The following is a 20,260-nucleotide window of genomic DNA, read 5'->3' as shown; positions in this document are numbered from 1 at the left end:
TGACTCAACAATGCACGAAAACATAGGAACTGGGGTGCAGAAAAATGGCAGCAGATGCTCTGGACTGATGAGTCAAAATTTAAAATATCTGGCTGTAGCAAAAGGCAGCTTGTTTGTGAACAGCTGGAGAATGGTACAATAATGAGTGTTTGCAGGCAACAGTAAAGCATGGTGGAGGTGCCTTGCAAGTTTGGGGCTGCAATTGTGCAAATGGAGCTGGAAATTAGGGCAGGATCAATGGTTTCCTCAATGCTGAGAAATACAGGCAGATACTTATCGCGCCATGTCATCAGAGAGGCATGTGATTGGCACCAAATTTATTCTGCCTAAGACTTTTGCACAGTACTGTATATTGAAATATATACAGTGCATCCATAAAGTATTCAGACCCTCACTTTTTTCAATTTTATGTTGCAGCCTGATACTATAGTTGTTTCAATTCATTTTTTCCTCAATCTACACTCCGTACCACACAAGTAAAAACATAATAGAAATGGGTTTGCAAATGTTCGTAAAAGGAAAAACTGAAATAACACATTGGCATAAGTATTTAGAGCCTTTGCAACAACACTTGAAATTTAGCTCAGGTACCTCCCATTTCTCTTAATTGTTGGAGAGGTTTCTACATCTTGGTTGGAGTCCACCTGTGGTAAACTAAATTGATTGGACAGGAGTTGGAAAGGCACACACCTCTCTTTAAAAGGCCTCACCACTGACAGCCAGGGTGGAAAAAAAAATTTGACGATTTAAGATAAAACAAAAAAAAAAAAAAACAATTTTTTAAAAATATTTAAAATCAGATTTTTTTTTATTTCTATCAAATTTAGATATTTATGCCAAAAACATTTTATTAAAATAAAGATAGTTTTCTATTTGGGATAAATAATTTAGTTTGTTAAACATGAAATGGAGCTTAGTTACGTAGCAGGCGGCTGTATATTCTGCAATATTTACATTTTGGTAAACGCATTCAATGAATCCAAGCTCTGCAAGCGAGAACATGCACTGCATTGATGCATTCACACAATTTCACAGCAACCATGAGAAAAAAACCTGGAAAAAAGAATTTGAGTAGTTCTCCAGCTATGTGTGATTAACCTATTAACCTAAAATCGGTTCTAATATCGCTGTGTTACTAACCTGACAGCTTATTATTCTAAAAAGGAAACCTTAATTTGGTTTGCAAATATTAAAGATTCTAACTACCAGCAAGAATGAGTCAGATTCCTTACATATAAAGAGCACCTGTCATTTTAGATCCATCATGGCAGCGCCTGTTAGCGGGCATCCACTTACCTGCTGCCGCCAAGCCCCTCACCTTGTGTCACTGCCGCATCACCAGCCATCCCATTAAAGTGAATGGGACTGTTGGTGAGTCATCAGCAGGTCAGAGGAGGAGCCGCTGTGGGACAGAGATGACAGTTGCTCTTTAAAAATTATGATTTGAATCAAGCTTTAAATCAACTTGGTTTCAATCAAATCCATCCTGCTGACAATGCATACTGTATCGGAGCAAAATACATGAGGTCAAAGGCCTGCCTGCAGAGCTCAAAGACAGGATTATTGCAAGGTACAGATCAGAGGAAGGCTACAAAAAAAAAAAAAAAAAAAAACACTTTCTCCTGCACTGAAGGTACCAAGAGCACAGTGGCCTCCATAATTTTAATTCAAATGGAAGAAGTTTGGCACAACCATGACTCTTCCAAGAGCTGGTCACCCAGCCAAGCTGAGCAATCGGGGGGAGGAGCCTTAGTAAGAGAGGTGACCAAGAACCTGACTGAGCTCCAGAGATCCTGTATGGAGATGTGACAAAGTTCCATTGGGACAGCCATCCCTTTAGCCCTCCACCAATCTGGGCTTTAGGCTAGAATGACTAGACGGAAGCATGTCCTCAGTGTAAAACACATGAAAGCACGCTTGGCGTTACCAAAAAAATAAAAAAAGCACCTGAAGGACTGACTGTGAGGAACAAGATTCTCTGGTCTGATGAAACCAAGATTGAACTGTCTGGCCTCAATTCTAAACATTATGTCTGGAGGAAACCAGGCACAGTTCATCCCTTGCCCAGTACCATCCCAACAGTGAAGCATGGTGATGGCAGTATCATGCTGTGGGGGTGTTTTTCAGTAGCAGGGAATGGGAGACTGGTCAAGGCTCAGGGAAGACTGATTGGAGCAAAATACAGAGATATCCTCAATGAAAACCTGTTCCACAGCGCTCAGTACCTCAGACTGGCACCTTCCAGCATGACAAAGATCCTAAGCACACAGCCAAGACAACACAGAAGTGGCTTAGGGACAACTCTGTCAATGTCCTAGAGCAGCCCAGCCAGAGCCCTGTCTTGAACCCTAGTGAACATCTCTGGAGAGCCTTGAAAATGGCTGTCCACCAACGGTCCCTTTCCAACCTGACTGAGCTTGAAAGGATTTGCAAAGAATGGCAGAAGATCCCCCAATCCAGGTGTAAAAAGCTTGTCACGTCATACCTACACTCGGGGCTGTAGTTGCTGCCAAAAGTGCTTCAAGTACTGAGTAAAGGGTCTGAATATGTGATAGTTTTTTCTTTTTAATAAAAGTCATGAACATTACCAAAAGAGTAGTGACTGGCAAGAGCGATCACTTTGACATAGTTGGTAGGCTGGAACATGTACTGCAATACAAGCAAACTTAGAATCCCCCCCCTTTTATAGCATTTGTCCATAAGTGTGAAAGGGGCCTAATAATTTTATCTTTTTCAATGACATGGTGCAGAACAGTAATTTAAAACGGCAAGAATGCCTCAAGTTGCTGTGTTGTATTTTGATAAATCTATAAGTTATGCTCACTTTGCTGTAAACCCTTTATTTTATATATATATATATATATATATATATATATATATATATATATATATATATATATATATATATATATATATATATATTTCTACACACACACAAAAGTATGTAAACCCCTTGGGTTTAACTGCTATTCTACAGTAATTTGCTGTAAAATGTCATCTGATTCTAATCTAAGTCAAAACAATAGACAAGTACAATGTGCTTAAATTGTTGACACACACACACACACACACACACACAATTCTAATTTATCAGGTCTTTATTGAACAAATTGAAACATACACAGTGCTGGAGGAAAAAAAGTCTGTATATACAGTAAAGCATCCTCGTTCTACTCAAGGGGTTAATCCTCTGCATTGTGTAAAAAGGCTGTTTGATCCTCCCCTTATTTTGCTATCCCCAATTCATTTGTAATAGTTAAAGCAGTGGTGGCAGTGTTTGTTTTTGTGGTTTTTTTTCTGGGGGGGGGGGGGGGGGGAGTAGAAGAGTGCACGCGATCAGCACAGGCCCAATCAGTGTTGTCCAGACAGAGGGTCGGGGGTTATGCAGCCTCAGAGAACACTCAGAGGAGAATGAAAACTCTGATTAACCAGTGCTTGGCTGGACACTGATAGAAGTAGTAGATGCTATATACTGCTGATGAGAAAAGGTATTTAGCAGTTTATATTTACTAAAAAAATTGCATTTCCATGTTCTGTGTAATGTGGAAGAGTGGATATAGTGTACTCAGAGTCATGGGTTTAGTAACACTTTAATAGCTGTCCAAACCTCCGTTGGCAGCAACAAATTCAAATAAGCACTTTTGGTAGCTCTGACACCAATTTGCACAATGTTCAGGAGGAATTTTTGACCATTCCACCTTACAAAAATGCTTCAGTTCAGCCACATTTGTAGGATGTCTGGTGTGAATGACTCTTTTGAAGTCATTCCACAGCATCTCTATGAGCTCAAGGTCTGAGCTCTGAGTGGGCAACTCCAAAAAGCACATCTTTTTCTGAAGCCAGTCTGTGGTGGATTTACTTTGATGCTTAGGACCATTGTACTGCTGCATCACCCAACTTCTACTAAGCTTCAGCTGGCAGACAGCCACCCTGACATTATCCTGTAGGATAGTTTGGTAAACTTGGGAATTCATTTTCCCTTTGATGATGGCAAATGATCCAGGCCCTGATGGCAAGTCCAAGTCATGATGTTCCCTCCACCATATTTCACCACTGGGTTGAGGTTTTGATGTAGGTAAGCTGTACCCTTTTTGTGCCATACAAAATGCTGAGTATTCTTTGTGAACAATTCAACTTTTGTTTTATCAGTCCACACAATATTCTCCCAGTAATGCTGTAGGTTGCTGGGGTGCTCTTTTTTTCCTCCATGGTATTTTGCTATGGACACCCTGCTTGTTCAAAGACTTATGTTAGACTCATGAATGTTTGCCAGTTCCAGTGTTGTCTTCAAGTCTTTAGCTGTTACTCTTGGGTTCTTCTTTACCTCATTGAGGATTCTTTGTTGTGCCTTGGGAGTCATTTTGGCTGGGTGCCCACTTCTAGGAAGAGTAGCCACAGTACTAAACTATCTGCACTGATAGACAACTTGTTTGTCAACTGATGGATGGTTAAACACTTTCAGATTGCTCTTTATCCCTTTCCAGCTTTATGAAGATCAATTACTCTTGATCATATGTCCTCAGAGAGCTCCTTTTGTGAAACACGGTTCACATCAACTGATGCTTCTCATGAACAGCAATCTTAAAATATTTGAGTGACTTCTCAAACAAAGTAGCTCTAGACCACATGCCGGGTGCGTAAACTACTGACTCTAATTAGCTTTTGTTGAATTACCGTTTGGATTCACCTTTTACCTCCAGCATGATGAATCTGCAATAGGTCCGTATATTAACGATGTGAGAAATTAGAATTGTTTGTGTATTAACTTAAGCACATAAGGGATTATTTAACCACATGCCGCCCAGCCACCGCATATAAACGGTGGCAGGGCGGAACTCGTAGGCAAAAGCACGTTTTAAAACGTGTGCCTACAAAACAGGTAGGGGACGCGCGCGAGCCCGCCCTACCTGTCCCGTGGGTGTCAGCAGCGGGTCTCCGCCGCCGGGTCACAGACGGTTTTTACCAGCCGTTTTCCTGCGATGAGCGGTGAACACTGACACAGAGCAGGGCTGCATTGTTTACACACAGCCCTGCTCTGTGACAGTTCGCCGCCAAGCTGCAGAGGGAAAGAACAGTTTCTCTCCCTGGATCAGCTCCCCCCTCCCTCCCCCCGTCCAGTACACACCCCCGCCCCCTAGTAAAACACTCCCCTTACACTGCAAATTCTAAAAATGTTAACCCCTTCCTCCCCAGTGACATTAGTACAGTTTCAGTGGTTTTTTTTCACTGATCACTGTATTGGTGTCACTGGGGATGTCAGTGACTCCAAGTCAGCTCCCCCCCAGTGTCAAAATGTCCGCCGCAGTCCCGCCATAAGTCGCTGGTCGCCGTCATATGTCGCTGATTGCCGCCATTATTAGTATAAATAAAAATCCCAGTATCTTTCCCGCCATTTGTAAATGCTATAACTTTCACATAAACCAATTATTTACACGTATTGGGTTTTTTTTTTTTTTTAGCAAAGACATGTCGCAGAATGCATTTTGGCAGAAATTTATGACTAAATTTGATTTTTGCATTTTTTTTTTACTGGACATGTTTTATAGCAAAAAGTGCAAAATATTGTTTTTTTTCCCTCAAAATTGTCAGCCTTTTTTTTTTTATAGCGCAAAAAATAAAAACCGCACAGGCGATCAAATACCACCGAAAGAAAGCTCAATTTGTGGGGAAAAAAAGGATGTAAATTTCATTTATGTACCGTATTGCATGACCGCGCAATTGTCCGTTAAACTAGCGCAGCGCTGTATAGCAGAAAAATGGCGTAAATTGCAGTATTTATACCATAGATTGTAGACGCTATAACTTCCACACAAAGCAATCAATATACACTTATTGGGATTTTTTTTACCAAAAACATGTAGCAGAATACATTTTGGCCTAAATTTATAACAAACTTTGAGATTACTATATTTTTTTTATAGCTGAAAGTAAAAAATATTGTTTTTCTTCAAACTTTTTGGCCTTTTTTTGTTTATAGCATGAAAAATAAAAAGCGCACAGGTGATCAAATACCACCGAAAGAAAGCTCTATTTGTGTGAAAAAAAGGACGTAAATTTCGTTTGGGTGCAGCATTGCATGACCACGCAATTATCAGTTGAATTAGTGCAGCGCTGAGTAGCAAAAAGAGGCCTGGTCATTAAGGGGGGTAAATCCTCAGGAGGGCAAGTGGTTAATACAGCTGGAGAGTGAAAAAATTGGGCTCACTTCTGCAGAGAAACCAATCAGCTTCCAGGTTTTTGGCCAAAGCTTCATTGAACAAGCTGAGGTTAGAAGCGGATTGGTTTCTATGCAGAAGTGAGTCTGATTTTTCACTCTCCAGCTTTAGTAAATAAACCCATTGTTGTGACATAGATGAGGAGCAGATCACATTTTATGGCAAATTACTGCAGAAAACCGGTTAGTAAATATAATGCAGTGTAGCGCTTCCTATGTGAACAAACAATACACCTATGTGCAATTCATACACTGAAAAAGCAAAATCAATTATATATCGTAATCACAAAAAGATTACCTCCAGCAGCATGATGTCACCGTGGCAGAGACTTCCATGTTCACCCGGTCTTCCTTCCGAGTTCGCAAACTGACTGGCCTGGCCGCAATGACATCACTCCCGTGCATGTGCTTGGAAGTCCCTGGCTATGGCACAGTACTCTGAAGGAACGGCTGTTCCTTCAGACAGCATGCACTGGGTCTAAAAAAAGAGTCATTGTCTCCTACATGGTGCACGTTTAGGAGATATTTATTTTACCTACAGGTAAGCTTCATTATAGAAAAAAAAACACTTTAACCTTCACAAAAAACACTGCTAAACTCCTGTAGAAGAAAAAATGTTTTTGAAGGATAAGTTCACCTTTTAGACAAAAATAGTAGAAACATTTTTTTGAAGGTAAAAAAAAAAAAAATGTGCATTTATTATTTTTGTCTACAGGAGCCTGGAAAGCATTGCACCGGCGATTAGTAGATCACTGGTGCCATGCAGGTCTCCTGCAGAATAGAGAATTCCTGCAGAATATCTGTTTGGCCATACAGGATATATGAGCAAGGAGATATTCTGACAAGAAGCTTGAAGGAACTACCACAGCACTGTAGTAGTTCATTGAAAACTACAATCTGACAGCCGCTAAGGCTGTCAGGACTTGCAGTTCATTCATTCAAGGAAGCCTGTGAATGAATGACGCAGCAGTGTGGGCTGAGAGAGATAATACGGGGAGAATTGGGAGGGGGCGTGGCAGCTGCGGCTATGGGAACACGTTACATATTTCCACCCTAAAAACAGGTGGAACATGCTCCCAAAGGTGAACTTATCCTTTAAAGTGTTATTAAACCCAGGGCCCTGCATTCACTATATCTGGTCTCCCACAGTACACACACATGGAAATGCAGTTATTTTAGAAAATATAAACTGCTAAATACCTTTTCTCATCAGCAGTATATAGCAGTCTTGTGACTTCTATCAGTGTCCAGCCAAGCACTGGTTAATCAGTTTTCATTCTCCTCTGACTGTTCTCTGAGGCTGCATAACCCCCGACCCTGTCTGGACAACACGGATTGGGCCTGTGCTGATCGCGTGCACTTCCCCTGCCCAAAAAAAAACACACTGCCACCACTGCTCTATTACAAATGAATTAGGGATAGCAAAATAAGGGAGGACACTGACTTATAACAGTGTTCAGCTGAGCACTGGTTAAAGCTTGTAGGAGGAGTTTTCTCTATGAGGATGTAGAACCCCTGACCTCTGTCTGGGCAGTGCTGATTGGCTCTGTGCTGACCACATGCACTCTGCCAAAAAAACAAAACACCTTTCCAGCGATGCACACCAAATTGAGCATGTGCAGTGACTACACACCATATGTCTTATCAGGAAATAAGAGGTAGACACTGGAAGAAGGGGAGGATCAGAGAAGTCAGGATCAAACAGCATTTTTCCACAATGGAGAGGATTAACCCCTTAGATTCCACAGTGAGTATAACAAGCATACTTTACTGTATAGAGACTGATTTTACTGTTGTGGGTTTAGTAACACTTCAAGCGTACACTTCCTGGAATCTAGCTTTAACCTGAGCTCATTTGGCTCTCTTACCTCTACATCCCCAGTGACCCAGGATGGTTCTTGCTCCTCCTGCGCCAGGATCTCAGCTATTCTTAGCCCCTCTTATTCAGTGGACCACTGGAGGCTATAAAGCAGGCAGAGGTTCCAAAGGAACTTGCAGCGGAGAACGCAGTACAGTATGTGTCCAGCGGGTGTCCCTAAAACCACACAGAAGGAACACATTTTTACTCGAAGACAATCATTCTCCCAGCTCTGGTCTTTTTGTTTCACAAATTCCATAAAATCAATAGACATCTTAGGTAAAAAAATTTTTTAAAAAAAGTCTAGCGAACTATTCATCTCTGTCACTTAGTAGAGTGGGAACAAATCCAGGTAGGAGAATGGTGTCCTCCTCCGACAAAATTCCATCAATACCAACTCTTTCTATTTCTGGCAACATGCATTCCATTCTGGTTAATTTGTTACAGCAATTAGCCGAAAGAATACATCAAGAATATAGTCGATTGAAGCGAGCTACTTCCTGTATACATAAATAGGAGCTGGAAATACAGAACCATAGAAAGGAAAGAGATGGCCATCTGTCACAAGAATGGACACTGGATTTCTTCTTTCCACATGAAATTTGGGGCGCCTGGTCGGGAAGGATCTCTGGTCTACTTAGGGAAAGCATGTAGAAGAAAGGAAGGAAGCTGGGTAGTGTGTGCTGGGGGGACTTTTCACTGTCCTGGGAGCTCAGTGTCTGGGGAAGTGCCTCCTCGCTCTGTACTCCTCTTGGCCCATGTCATAGAGGTCACCAGGAGCTGCTCATGTCTGATGGATGGAGGGTGGACAAGCTAGGTATCAGAGCACAGCTGCCAGTCCATGGCCACAGATTTTATTCAGACTTTTCACTGTGCCATGCAGGCTGCCTCCACACAACTAATGACGTGTACCTAGGATGCCGCTACGTTCTTCCCTGCACCGCAGCCCCTCACATTGCCCTCCACACGCCCGCTCGCCTACACCACCGACTGCCCTACATTCATGCAGCGCAAACTTCCGCCGCCTACCTCGGCATTTCAGCGCTGCGCCCTCCCCGCAGGGTCCCCTCCGGGCGGAGCTAGCCCCGGTCGCGCCACACCCTGTACCCGGTTACCTCCAGCCGCCGAGTACCGGAGCAGGAGGAGCAGCGTGGCCCGGATGTGAGCGGCGAACACGATTGGCAACTGGGCGGACGGAGGGGCGTGCCTCAGGTAGAGCTGTCACGTGACGCGCATGAGCCGGTCCGTACTTAGTAATTAGTAGAAGGTGGGAGTTGGTGGTGGGCGCTGAAGTGCGATAGTGGAGCCCACGTCATTCCGTTGTTGGCGTTAGATTAACGCACGGTGCTTGCTTCTCTCTGCTCTGTTCAGAAAAGAAGAAGCTGTTGGAGGGTTACCTTCACAACTGGTACTGGTCACAAGAAGCGTGAGGGCATTGTAGTCTCCATATACCCAAACGGGCGGACTGACAACTCATGGGGCCCCCAGGCAATAAGGGATCATGGGGCCCCTGTGTCCTTGCCCAAACAAAAAAGCCTATGAAAAAGGTACCAGGGGCATCTCATGGGGCCCCCTACAGACCCCAGGCCCTCAAGCAGTGCCCGAGTTTCCAAATGGTCCGCCCCTGCACAAGAGTGAGGGCATTGTAGTCTCCATACACCCAAACGGGCGGACTGACAACTCATGGGGCCCCCGGGCAATAAGGGATCATGGGGCCCATGTGTCCTTGCCTAAACTCAAAAAAGCCTATGAAAAAGGTACCAGGGGCACCTTATGGGCCCCCTACGGACCCCAGGCTCTCAGCAGTGCCCGATTTTCCAAATGGTCAGTCCGCCCCTGCACCCAAATTGCTAAAATTGTGCCATGGGCGCACGCTGAGAAAATCGGACAGAAAAACAGTGTTTTCGGAGCGATTGGCTGATCGTTCGTACACAGCTTTCGAGAGCCAATCACAACAGTTCATGCGACAATATCCGAAGGGCAGAGCCATGGATATGGGGGTACCACCAGTCCTCCTGTAGGGGGCCCAGGCAGCTGGGTGAATTGGATGTGGGCACGGAGGGTGATTGGCATGGTGGGGTGGGGGGGCAATTGCTGGAACAGATCCCCTGTATGGCTCTCTGCAGCAGCTGAAAGCTGGCTTCTTATCCTCTTCCTCCCGCTGGATTTCAGCTGCTGCAGAAAGAGACATACAGGGGATTGGTTCCAGTAATCCCTCCCGCTGCATCTATAACCCTCTTTGTGCACTATACAGTCATGGCCGAAATTGTTGGCACCCTTGATATTTCTCCAGGAAATCATGTATTTCTCACGAAACGTATTGCATTAACACATGTTTTGCTATACACATGTTTATTCCCTTTGTGTGTATTGGGACAAAACAAAAAAAGGGAGGAAAGAAAGCAAATTCGACATAATGTCACACAAACCTCCAAAAATGGGCTGGACAAAAGTATTGGCACCCTTTCACAACTGCGGATAAATAAGAATGTTACAAGCATGTGATGCTCCTGTAAACTCACCTGGGGCAAGTAACAGGTGTGGGCAATATAGAAATCACACCTGAAAGCAGATAAAAAGGAGAGACGTTCACTTAACCTTTGCATTGTGTGTCTGTCTGTGCCACACTAAGCATGGACAACAGAAAGAGGAGACGAGAACTGTCTGAGGACCTGAGAACCAAAATTGTGGCAAAATATCAACAATCTCAAGGTTACAAGTCCATCTCCAGAGAACTAGATTTGCCTTTGTCCACAGTGCGCAACATTATCAAGAAGTTTGCAACCCATGGCACTGTAGCTAATCTCCCTGGTCGTGGACGGATGAGGAAAATTGATGAAAGATTGCAACGCAGAATAGTCCGGATGGTGGATAAGCAGCCCCAAACATGTTCCAAAGACATTCAAGCTGTCCTGCAGGCTCAGGGAGCATCAGTGTCAGCGCGAACTATCCGTCGACATTTAAATGAAATGAAACGCTATGGCAGGAGACCCAGGAGGACCCCACTGCTGACACAGAGACATAAAAAAGCAAGACTACAGTTTGCCAAAATGTACTTGAGTAAGCCAAAAGCCTTCTGGGAAAACGTCTTGTGGACAGATGAGACCAAGATAGAGCTTTTCGGTAAAGCACATCATTCTACTGTTTACCGAAAACGGAATGAGGCCTACAAAGAACAAAACACAGTACCTACGGTAAAATATGGTGGAGGTTCAATGATGTTTTGGGGTTGTTTTGCTGCCTCTGGCACTGGGTGCCTTGACTGTGTGCAAGGCATCATGAAATCTGAGGATTACCAAAGGATTTTGGGTCGCACTGTAGGGCCCAGTGTCAGAAAGCTGGGTTTGCGTCCAAGATCCTGGGTCTTCCAGCAGGACAATGACCCCAAACATACGTCAAAAAGCACTCAGAAATGGATGGCAAAGAAGCGCTGGAGAGTTCTGAAGTGGCCAGCAATGAGCCCAGATCTAAATCCCATTGAACACCTGTGGAGAGATCTTAAAATTGCTGTTGGGAAAAGGTGTCCTTCCAATAAGAGAGACCTGGAGCTGTTTGCAAAGGAAGAGTGGTCCAAAATTCCGGGTGAGAGGTGTCAGAAGCTTATTGATGGTTATAGGAAGCGACTGATTTCAGTTATGTTTTCCAAAGGGTGTGCAACCAAATATTAAGTTAAGGGTGCCAATACTTTTGTCCAGCCCATTTTTGGGGTTTTGTGTGACATTATGTCATATTTGCTTTTCTGCCTCTGTTTTATATTTGTTCCAATACATACAAAGGGAATAAACATGTGTATAGCAAAACATGTGTTAATGCAATACCTTTTTTGTGTGAAATACTTGATTTTCAGGAAAAATATCAAGGGTGCCAACAATTTCGGCCATGACTGTACATTCCCCCTGCTGCTCAGGACCCCTTGTCTGCCCCTAACCCGGCAGTACTGCAAGTGTCCCTCCTCTCCTTCCCACCAGCAGCTGCAAACACAAAATAGGATCCTTCAGGATGGAGAGTGGGAAAGGGTCTGGTAAATATGTCACATTTACCACCCCTTCCTTTCCTGAATGAACACAATGAATGATCAGTACTGATCACTCAGTGTGTTCATAACTGAAGCACAGTAACATGTTTGGGGTTTTTTTTTGGGGGGGGGGGCCCTGTCAGGTTGGCTGTATGGGGCTTGTGGTTTCTAACAGCAGTCCTGCCAAAAGGACACCAGAATGAACAATTTTCATTTAAAGAATTCCAGGCTAAAGTTTTATGTTCCTTGATCCCCTACAGTCCAGCTGCTGTCCACTACACTCCCCCGAAACCGCCCTACTCAAACTCACCAACGACCTGCTAACCACCAAAACGAATGGCCACTACTCAGTTCTCCTACTCCTCGACCTCTCTGCGGCTTTCGACACAATTGACCACCCCCTCCTCCTCAAAAAACTATACTCTTGGCCTCAGAGACTCCGCTCTCTCCTGGCTCTCGTCCTACCTATCACAGCGCTCCTTCAGTGTTACCTATAACGCTGCCACCTCCCCCTCACTCCCCCTCTCTGTTGGGGTCCTTCAAGGTTCTGTCCTCGGGCCCCTCCTCTTCTCCATCTACACCTCCTCCCTTGGCCAAGTGATACACTCCCACGGCTTCAACTACCATTTCTATGCCGATGACACGTAAATCTATCTCTCTACCCCCTCGACTCACCCCCTCAGTCTCCGGCGGAATCACTAGCCCTCTGAACGCCATATCAAATTGGATGTCATTCCACTTCCTCAAATTAAACCTTTCCAAAACCGAGCTCCTATTTTTTCCCCCAGCCCACCATCAGCTCACCCCGCAAACCAGAGTACTAGGTGTCATTCTAGACTCCAATCTATCCTTCCAGCCCCAGGTCCAATCGCTGACAAATTCATGCAGGCTCCACCTCCGCAATATCTCCAAAATACGTTCGTTCCTAACCCCAGACACTACTAAGCAACTCATTCACTCCCTTATTATATCACGACTTGACTACTGTAACTCCCTCCTCACCGGCTTACCGCTCCGTTCCGCCACCCCCCTCTGCCAATCCCTTGACTGGCTTCCGATTGCCCAATGCATAAAATTTAAATTACTAACACTAACGTACAAAGCTGTTCATAACACTGCCCCAAACTATATCACCTACCTGATATCCATCTACCACCCAAAACGTACTCTTCGCTCCTCACAAGACCTCCTACTCTCTAGTTCCCTGGTCTCCTCCTCCCATGCCCGGCTCCAGGACTTCACCAGGGCTTCCCCCATCCCCTGGAACTCACTACCTCAATCCATCAGTCTGTCACCTACCCTCCTCACCTTTAGGCGCACCCTGAAAATCCATCTCTTCAGGGAAGCCTACCCCGCCCTCACCTAATTTCCGATCTCCTCCACTCTTCCTACCACTCCATCCCCCCACAGCTATTTCCTCCTGTACCACTATCCCCTCCCTCCTAGAATGTAAGCTCCAAGGAGCAGGGCCCTCAAACCCCTCGTGTATTGTATTGTTACTGTACTGTCTCGTGTACTGTCTGCCATTATAATGTACAGGGCACTGATGATCAGTGTAGGTCAGGGCACTGATGATCAGTGTAGCCCCATCAATGCCACCTGTATGTGCGCATCAATGACACGTACCAGTGCACATCTATGCCATATATCAGTGCCTACCAGTGCACATCAATGCCACATATCGGTGCCCATCAGAGCTGCCTATCAGTGCAAGTCAGTACCATATATGAGTGCTGATTTTCAAAGCACATCAGCGATGCCTGTCAATGCCTATCAGTGCCGCATATCAGTGCCCATCACTGCAGCCTCATTAGCGCACATCAGTGAAGGAGAATCATTACTTATTTACAAAATTTTATAACAGAAACTAAGAAAAAACTTATTTTTTCTTTTCATGATTTTCAGTCTTTTTTAGTTTGTTTAGCAAAAAATAAAAACCCCAGTGGTGATTAAATACCACCAAAAGAACGCTCTTATCTAACAAAAATGATAAACATTTTGTTTGGGTGCAGTGTTGCATGACCGCGCAATTGTCAAAGTGTGACAGCGCTGAAAGCTGAAAATTGGCCTAGGCAGGAAGGGGTTAAAAGTGCCCTGTAGGCAAGTGGTTAATACAAGAAAGAATTTTGCTCGCTTTAAAAACCGCAGGTTGGAATTGCATTTCATTATTAAGCTTATGATCTACCAGAACTCCCAGATTCTTCTCCACCATTGATTCCCACAGTTGTACACCCCCTAAATGACACTGGGCAGAAAGGAGTTAACATCTGGGGCGATCAAAGGGTTAACTGTGTGCTGTTTTATATCATGTGCTGTGTGTGCTTTACTAGGGAGACATGTTGCTTTGCATTTCTCTGCTAAGCCAAGAAATACAAAGCAGCATGTCCTTGCTGGCAGGAGAGAGACCTGTGTTGTTTACATGCAGGTCTCTCCCCTGTCAGCTTTGCCTGACGATCGCCGGCGGGGAATCTTCAGCTGGGACCCGGTGATTGACATCTCTAGCCGCCAATGGTCCATAAATGAAAATCATATATTTATACGTGATTTTTGCAGCCCTGCTGCCCTGTAGCAGTACTTCTACTGTACGGTGGCGGGCAGGTGGTTAAGCAGTACAGTAGTCAGAAAAAAAGTGACCGAGACCACGCATGCTCAAAATGAAAGAATACATTGCAATACAATACATTACATCACTTCCGAAGTTGTAGTCTGTCGTATGAGAATTTTTGTAACTTTAGTAACCTTTTTTATATGAGGCTAGCGTGCAAAAATACTACGGATGGTCATTCATCTGATATAGTGTGTAGGAGGCTTAAAGTGTTACTAAACCCACAACAGTAAAATCAGTTTGTATATGCAGTAAAGCATGCATACTCACGGTGGAACCTAAGGGGTTAATCCTCTGCATTGTGTAAAAAGGCTGATCCTGTCTTCTTTGATCCTCCCCTTCTTCTACTGTCTCCAATCCATCTGCTGATAGTACAGAGCTATAGGAGACACTCAGTTTAGTGTGTATGACTGGAGAGGTTTTTTTGAGGGGAGGGTGCATGTGATCAGCCCTGCCCACACAGAGGGTCATACAGCCTCCTAGGACAGTCAGAGCAGAATGAAAACTCATCCTACAAGATTAACCAGTGCTTAACTGAACACTGATAGAAGTCAAAAGACTGCTATATACTGCTGATGAGAAATTGTATTTAGCAGTTTATATTTACTACAATAATTGCATTTCCATGATCTGTTTACTGTGGGAGACCAGATATAGTGAATGCAGGGTCCTGGGTTTAGGAACACTTTAACTGAATACGAGGTGTGACTATTTAGTTTCCCCTAATGAACTGTAAAAAATATATCAAATACCTCTACATTCTTCAAAATAATGCATGAAATTTGAAGACGACGTTCTTTCTGATCTTCTGTCAAGATTCAAGGCACCATCTTTGCGGAAATCTTTCTCATTCCCGAATCCTCCGTTAGAATCTGCCACACTGTTTCCCTGTTCATGTTCAATTCTTCTGCCATCATTTGCAAACTCAAGCTTTGATCTGATCATGCACTCTGTCCACAGCCTTTGTGTTTTTGGCTGCTTTTTGGGCAGTTTTACTACCTCACTTATTTTCTTGCTGATAAATATAAGTGAATACCACCTTTTGCTTATACCAGAATCTAGCTTTCCTGTATCGCCTACACTAAATGGTTAAAACAAATAATACAAGCAGTGTTAAATATAGATCTAATTTATTCAAAATAGAAAGGAATGTTTGCTCTTAATCAAGTGTAAGAAAATTAAAGTAAATGGTATAACTTAAAAACAGTGATGCTGCAAACTAAAACACAAAATGTTAATGGACAGAGACAATAACAGAAAAAGAAAGTTACAGATAAAGAAAAGTAATGATAGAGTTATGTTACTCAAACTTCCTTACATCCCATTGTGCGGCCAGAAAGAGAGAAAAGGGGTCTGTGTCTTGCTTTTTTATATACTCTTACATATGCCAGCCCTATACCCATTTACTTCCACCCATCCAGGTAGAGTCAAATATCTTAAGCTTTTGTCGCTTTCACTCAATGAATGGCGCTCTTGGACTATGGTCAAGTACTACAACTACTGGTCAGCTGTAGGTCACCAGCTAGCATTTATTACAATCATGTCCAGCTATGCTCACATTCAATTTCCGCAGGCAGATCTATTACAGTACTGCATATGAGGTGTTAGAAATGACAAAGTCCAGGGATTACTTCCTTACATCAGCCACACGGCTTAACTAAAATCAGAAACCCTTCAAGGGGTGTTTTATGGTGACAAAAGAAATGGTGAATTGTCTTTTCAAAGAACACCAGTAATGTCCAACTAGTGCTTCTTGGGAATGCAGAAGTTCATAAAAAATTATGTGTTATCATTTATGATGTCCATGAAATTAAAAATCAATGTAGGCCCATATTTCCATATCACTGCACACCTCTTGTATCATTCGAATAGACGGCTACAGCATGGTTGTCCACTTCTGGGAGGGTGTCCATAGATGTCCTCCCAGAGTGCACCCCCAGCTGCTCGCACCCAGCAATCTCTATGATCACCGTGTCCTACGGAAACAGCTGATCACGTGATAAGGTAAAATGCCAATCACAGAGGCCTTTTACCATGTAGTCAGCTCTGTCCAATGACACAGCAGATCACAATGTAAATACAGTTGCCGTTTATCGGCTGCACTTTCCTCATGTTGTCACAGCGTGAGGAAAGTACTGGGAAGGAACCCCAACCTCTAGTTGAGAAAGACAGTTCTAATATACTGTCAATAACCAGGTGATTAAAATGGACTACTATAGTAAACTCTTGTATTGTTTTAAATGTCAAATTATTTAATTTGGAGGGTTGATTGCATGATATTTTGGCTACTTTAGGTATGGATGTTAATTGGAGTTACAATGCCTAAGATTGCAATACTTTAGCCAATGTGGAAAGGTTTCTGTCAACAGAAAGTGACTTTAGTAGTAGTTTTGACTCCCCATCTGGTTGTTTGACATTAATAAAGTTTGCAATAGGCAAAATGGCATACATTTTGCCCTGGCATGGCCCTAATTAACACCAACTGCCCACAAGTGCATCCCCCCCCCCTGTGAAGTGACAGACAGGTGCATGGCTTTGTCCAGTTGCAATTTTTGCCTGGTCCAGTTATCCAGTTCTTGCAATTATTGATGGTAATCACCAAGCAAGGGTTCAATATTGGTCTTTCAATCAATCAGAAATGTATTTCAACAGGCGCTGTAGTGATTTCAGCCAATTAAAACTGCAACTTGAATTTCTTTTACTCAAAACTGGGAATATTTTTAAACCATGGATGGGAGGTTGCAATTTGTGAAGGGCAATGGAAAGTTTCCAGTATTGTCAAGTGTATGGCTTGCTTTAGGGTTGGCACTTTTTGCTAAAAACAAAACAGCTGTTGCGTACGGAACAGTGAAAAGGAACAATGTGTTCATGCAACTTGTGAGGCAACCTCTATTCAGAAATAACTTTGCTTAAAACAAATATGCCAGTACACTGATTTCTGGCAGGGACACAAAGAAAGAAGTGTAATGCAAAATTATAAATGTCAAAGACCAGTGCTGAGGAGACTGTGGCTTTGAATAAATATAAACCTCACCTGGAGGTATGTCTTTATTATGCAAAAAGCTTCATAAATGTATCCATGTAACAAAAATATGTCCAAACAACATCCAAGGCAACAATAAAACCCAGGCTATGAAGATGGAATGTGCACTCACCTGTGTCCCCAGGCCAGGAGGAGATGGTGTCTGCAGTGTATTTTTACACTAGTCAGTGATCACGGCACTCCGTAAGTGACGTCACTGCTAATGGGGAAGAAGCGTAAGTAGGGCACTGGGTATTGCTGACGAGCTTGGCTGGTGACCACAACAACACGTTTTGCGCGCATGCGCTTTATCAAGTCTGAGGGATCAGTGGTTACCGGCTCAATTTATACTGGTTAAGTGAATGAGTGGGTCGGCATCAGGCAGGGGGGGAGCAGGAGCAAACATTCCCCTTTAACAGCGCTATTACACTTGCCGAATATAATGTTATGTTATGGCACAGCCATGGGTGCTAATTTTGCCCCAGGATATGCTACTTTTAGCAATGGGGTTTTGGGAAGAAAATTTTATATGGGTCAATCATTATTTTATCACATCATCTTTTACGGATGATATATTGATGATATTCTTCTTATCTGGGATGGGAATCTTGATGCCTTTTTGGCCTTTGTCACCCATTGCAATTCTAATTCTTTAGGTTTTGCATTTACCAGTGTATTTGATCCAAACTTAATTGTGTTCTTGGATCTTACTTTGTTTCATAAAGATAAGGTCATATGCACTAGTAATCATGCTAAACCTTCCAGTGGAAACTCTTATTTTCCCCCATGATATGCTAATTTAGCAATGGGGTTTTGGGAAGAAAATTTTATATAGGCTAATAATCCTTTTATCACATCGTCTTTTATGAATGATATATTGATGATATTCTTCTTATTTGGGATTGGAATCTTGATGCCTTTTTGGCCTTTGTCACTCATTGCATTCTAATTCTTTAGGTTTTGCATTTACCCATGTATTTGATCGAAACTCAATTGTGTTCTTGGATCTTACTTTGTTTCATAAAGATAAGGTCATATGCACTAGTAATCACACTAAAGTTTCTGGTGGAAACTCTTATCTTCATTATTCCAGTTGTCATCATCCAGCCTGGAAGAATAATATCCCTAGTGGACAATTCAACAGACTTAGGAGAAACTGTTCCAAAATTGAGGAATACAAAAAACAAGGGGAAATTTTATCATCTAAATTCATAGAGAAAGGGTACCCACCATCTCTTATAAGTGAAGCCTTTGCTAAACATCAGAATCCTCAAGGGAATATTAAAAAGATCCATTAACAACCAAGATCACAACACAATGAGATTCATCACAGGTTACAATACGCATATCGTCACATTTCCAAGATTATTCGAAAACATTGGAATATCCTCCAGCTGCACCCCAAATTAGTCCCCATTCTACCTCCTGCTTCCCAGGTCACTTTCAGAAGGGCAGGCACATTAAAATATATTCTAGTTCCCAGTAAATTATTAAGAGAGACAAGAAGGGACATGAAAATTCTATCCTATTTTGATAAGAGGACTGGAATCTTTCAATGTAAAAAGAGAGGTTGCCTTACTTGTCAATTTATTACACATGGTCATTCAGATATAATGAACAAAGGCAACCTTCTCCACATTAAACAGTTCATAACTTGTGCCACTGAATTCGTAATATATGTGCTCTCATGTCCTTGTAAGTTATTGTATGTAGGCCGCACCACACGCCCCTTATGGAAGCGTGTTGGTGAACATCGTAGGCTGATCAAGGATGGGAATGATAAGCTTAGTGTTCCCCGTCACTTTCTCCAAGTCCATGATAAGAACTTTGGTTGTCTTAAAGTTATGGCAGTTGAGCATATTGATAAGAACTGTGATAGATAATGAAAGATTCTCTCTCCTATGCAAGAGAGAGACATTCTGGATATTTAAACTAGGCTCAATGGCGCCCAATGGTCTGAATGAAGACCTTGAAATTCACAGCATTGTTTGAATCTGATTTTTACTAGTATTTATCTATTAATTTAATATAAATGTTATTTTATATGTGTTGTGGTGTTTTTTTTGTAATTACCCTCATGGTCCTACGATGACGAACACCAGTAGTAAATCGTTTTGTGTATTTTTCCCAAAAAAGTTTTTTATTGTGATCACTTATTATTTTTTTTTTATTATTTTCTCAACATTATTTTATTTTTTTATTGTCATCATATATAGATGTACGCTCTAGATATTGCTTATACATCTTTAATAACATAACATTAGATTCGGCAAGTGTAACAGCGCTGTGAAAGGGGAATGTTTGCTCCAGCTCCTCCCCTACCTGACGCTGACCCACTCATTCACTTATCCAGTGTAAATTGAGCCGGTAACCACTGATTCCTCAGACTTGATAAAGCACATGCGCGCAAAACGCGTTGTGGTTACCAGCCAAGCACGTCTGCCATATGAAAATGGGAGAAAAAAAATCTTTGATATTAGGGGAAGAATAGTGGCTCATTGTTGGGGTCAGTGGCAGATATTATGCCCCATTGTTTGTGTTTGTAT

At 42.8% G+C, this 20,260-nt stretch overlaps 1 protein-coding gene across 1 annotated transcript in view; it reads right to left on the bottom strand.

Moving 5' to 3' along the window:
• Window positions 1–18,465, bottom strand: part of LOC149470062 (mesoderm induction early response protein 2-like) — a 90,663-nt gene extending 72,198 nt beyond the window's left edge. The window contains exons 1-2 of the mRNA XM_089667663.1: window positions 18,426–18,465; window positions 8,083–8,153 (exon numbers count right to left, since the gene is read on the bottom strand). Coding sequence (XP_089523789.1) covers window positions 8,083–8,153; window positions 18,426–18,465 — 111 coding nt within the window. The remainder of the gene's footprint in view (window positions 1–8,082; window positions 8,154–18,425) is intronic.
• Window positions 18,466–20,260: the final 1,795 nt, after the last annotated feature.

This window comes from Staurois parvus, unplaced genomic scaffold (assembly GCF_062004578.1).
Source record: "Staurois parvus isolate SC_StPar_1 unplaced genomic scaffold, SC_StPar_1.0 ptg000053l, whole genome shotgun sequence".
In the NCBI taxonomy this organism is placed as follows: domain Eukaryota; kingdom Metazoa; phylum Chordata; class Amphibia; order Anura; family Ranidae; genus Staurois; species Staurois parvus.
Note: the sequence above shows the minus strand (reverse complement) of the source record. Positions and strands in the feature narration are given on the sequence as shown.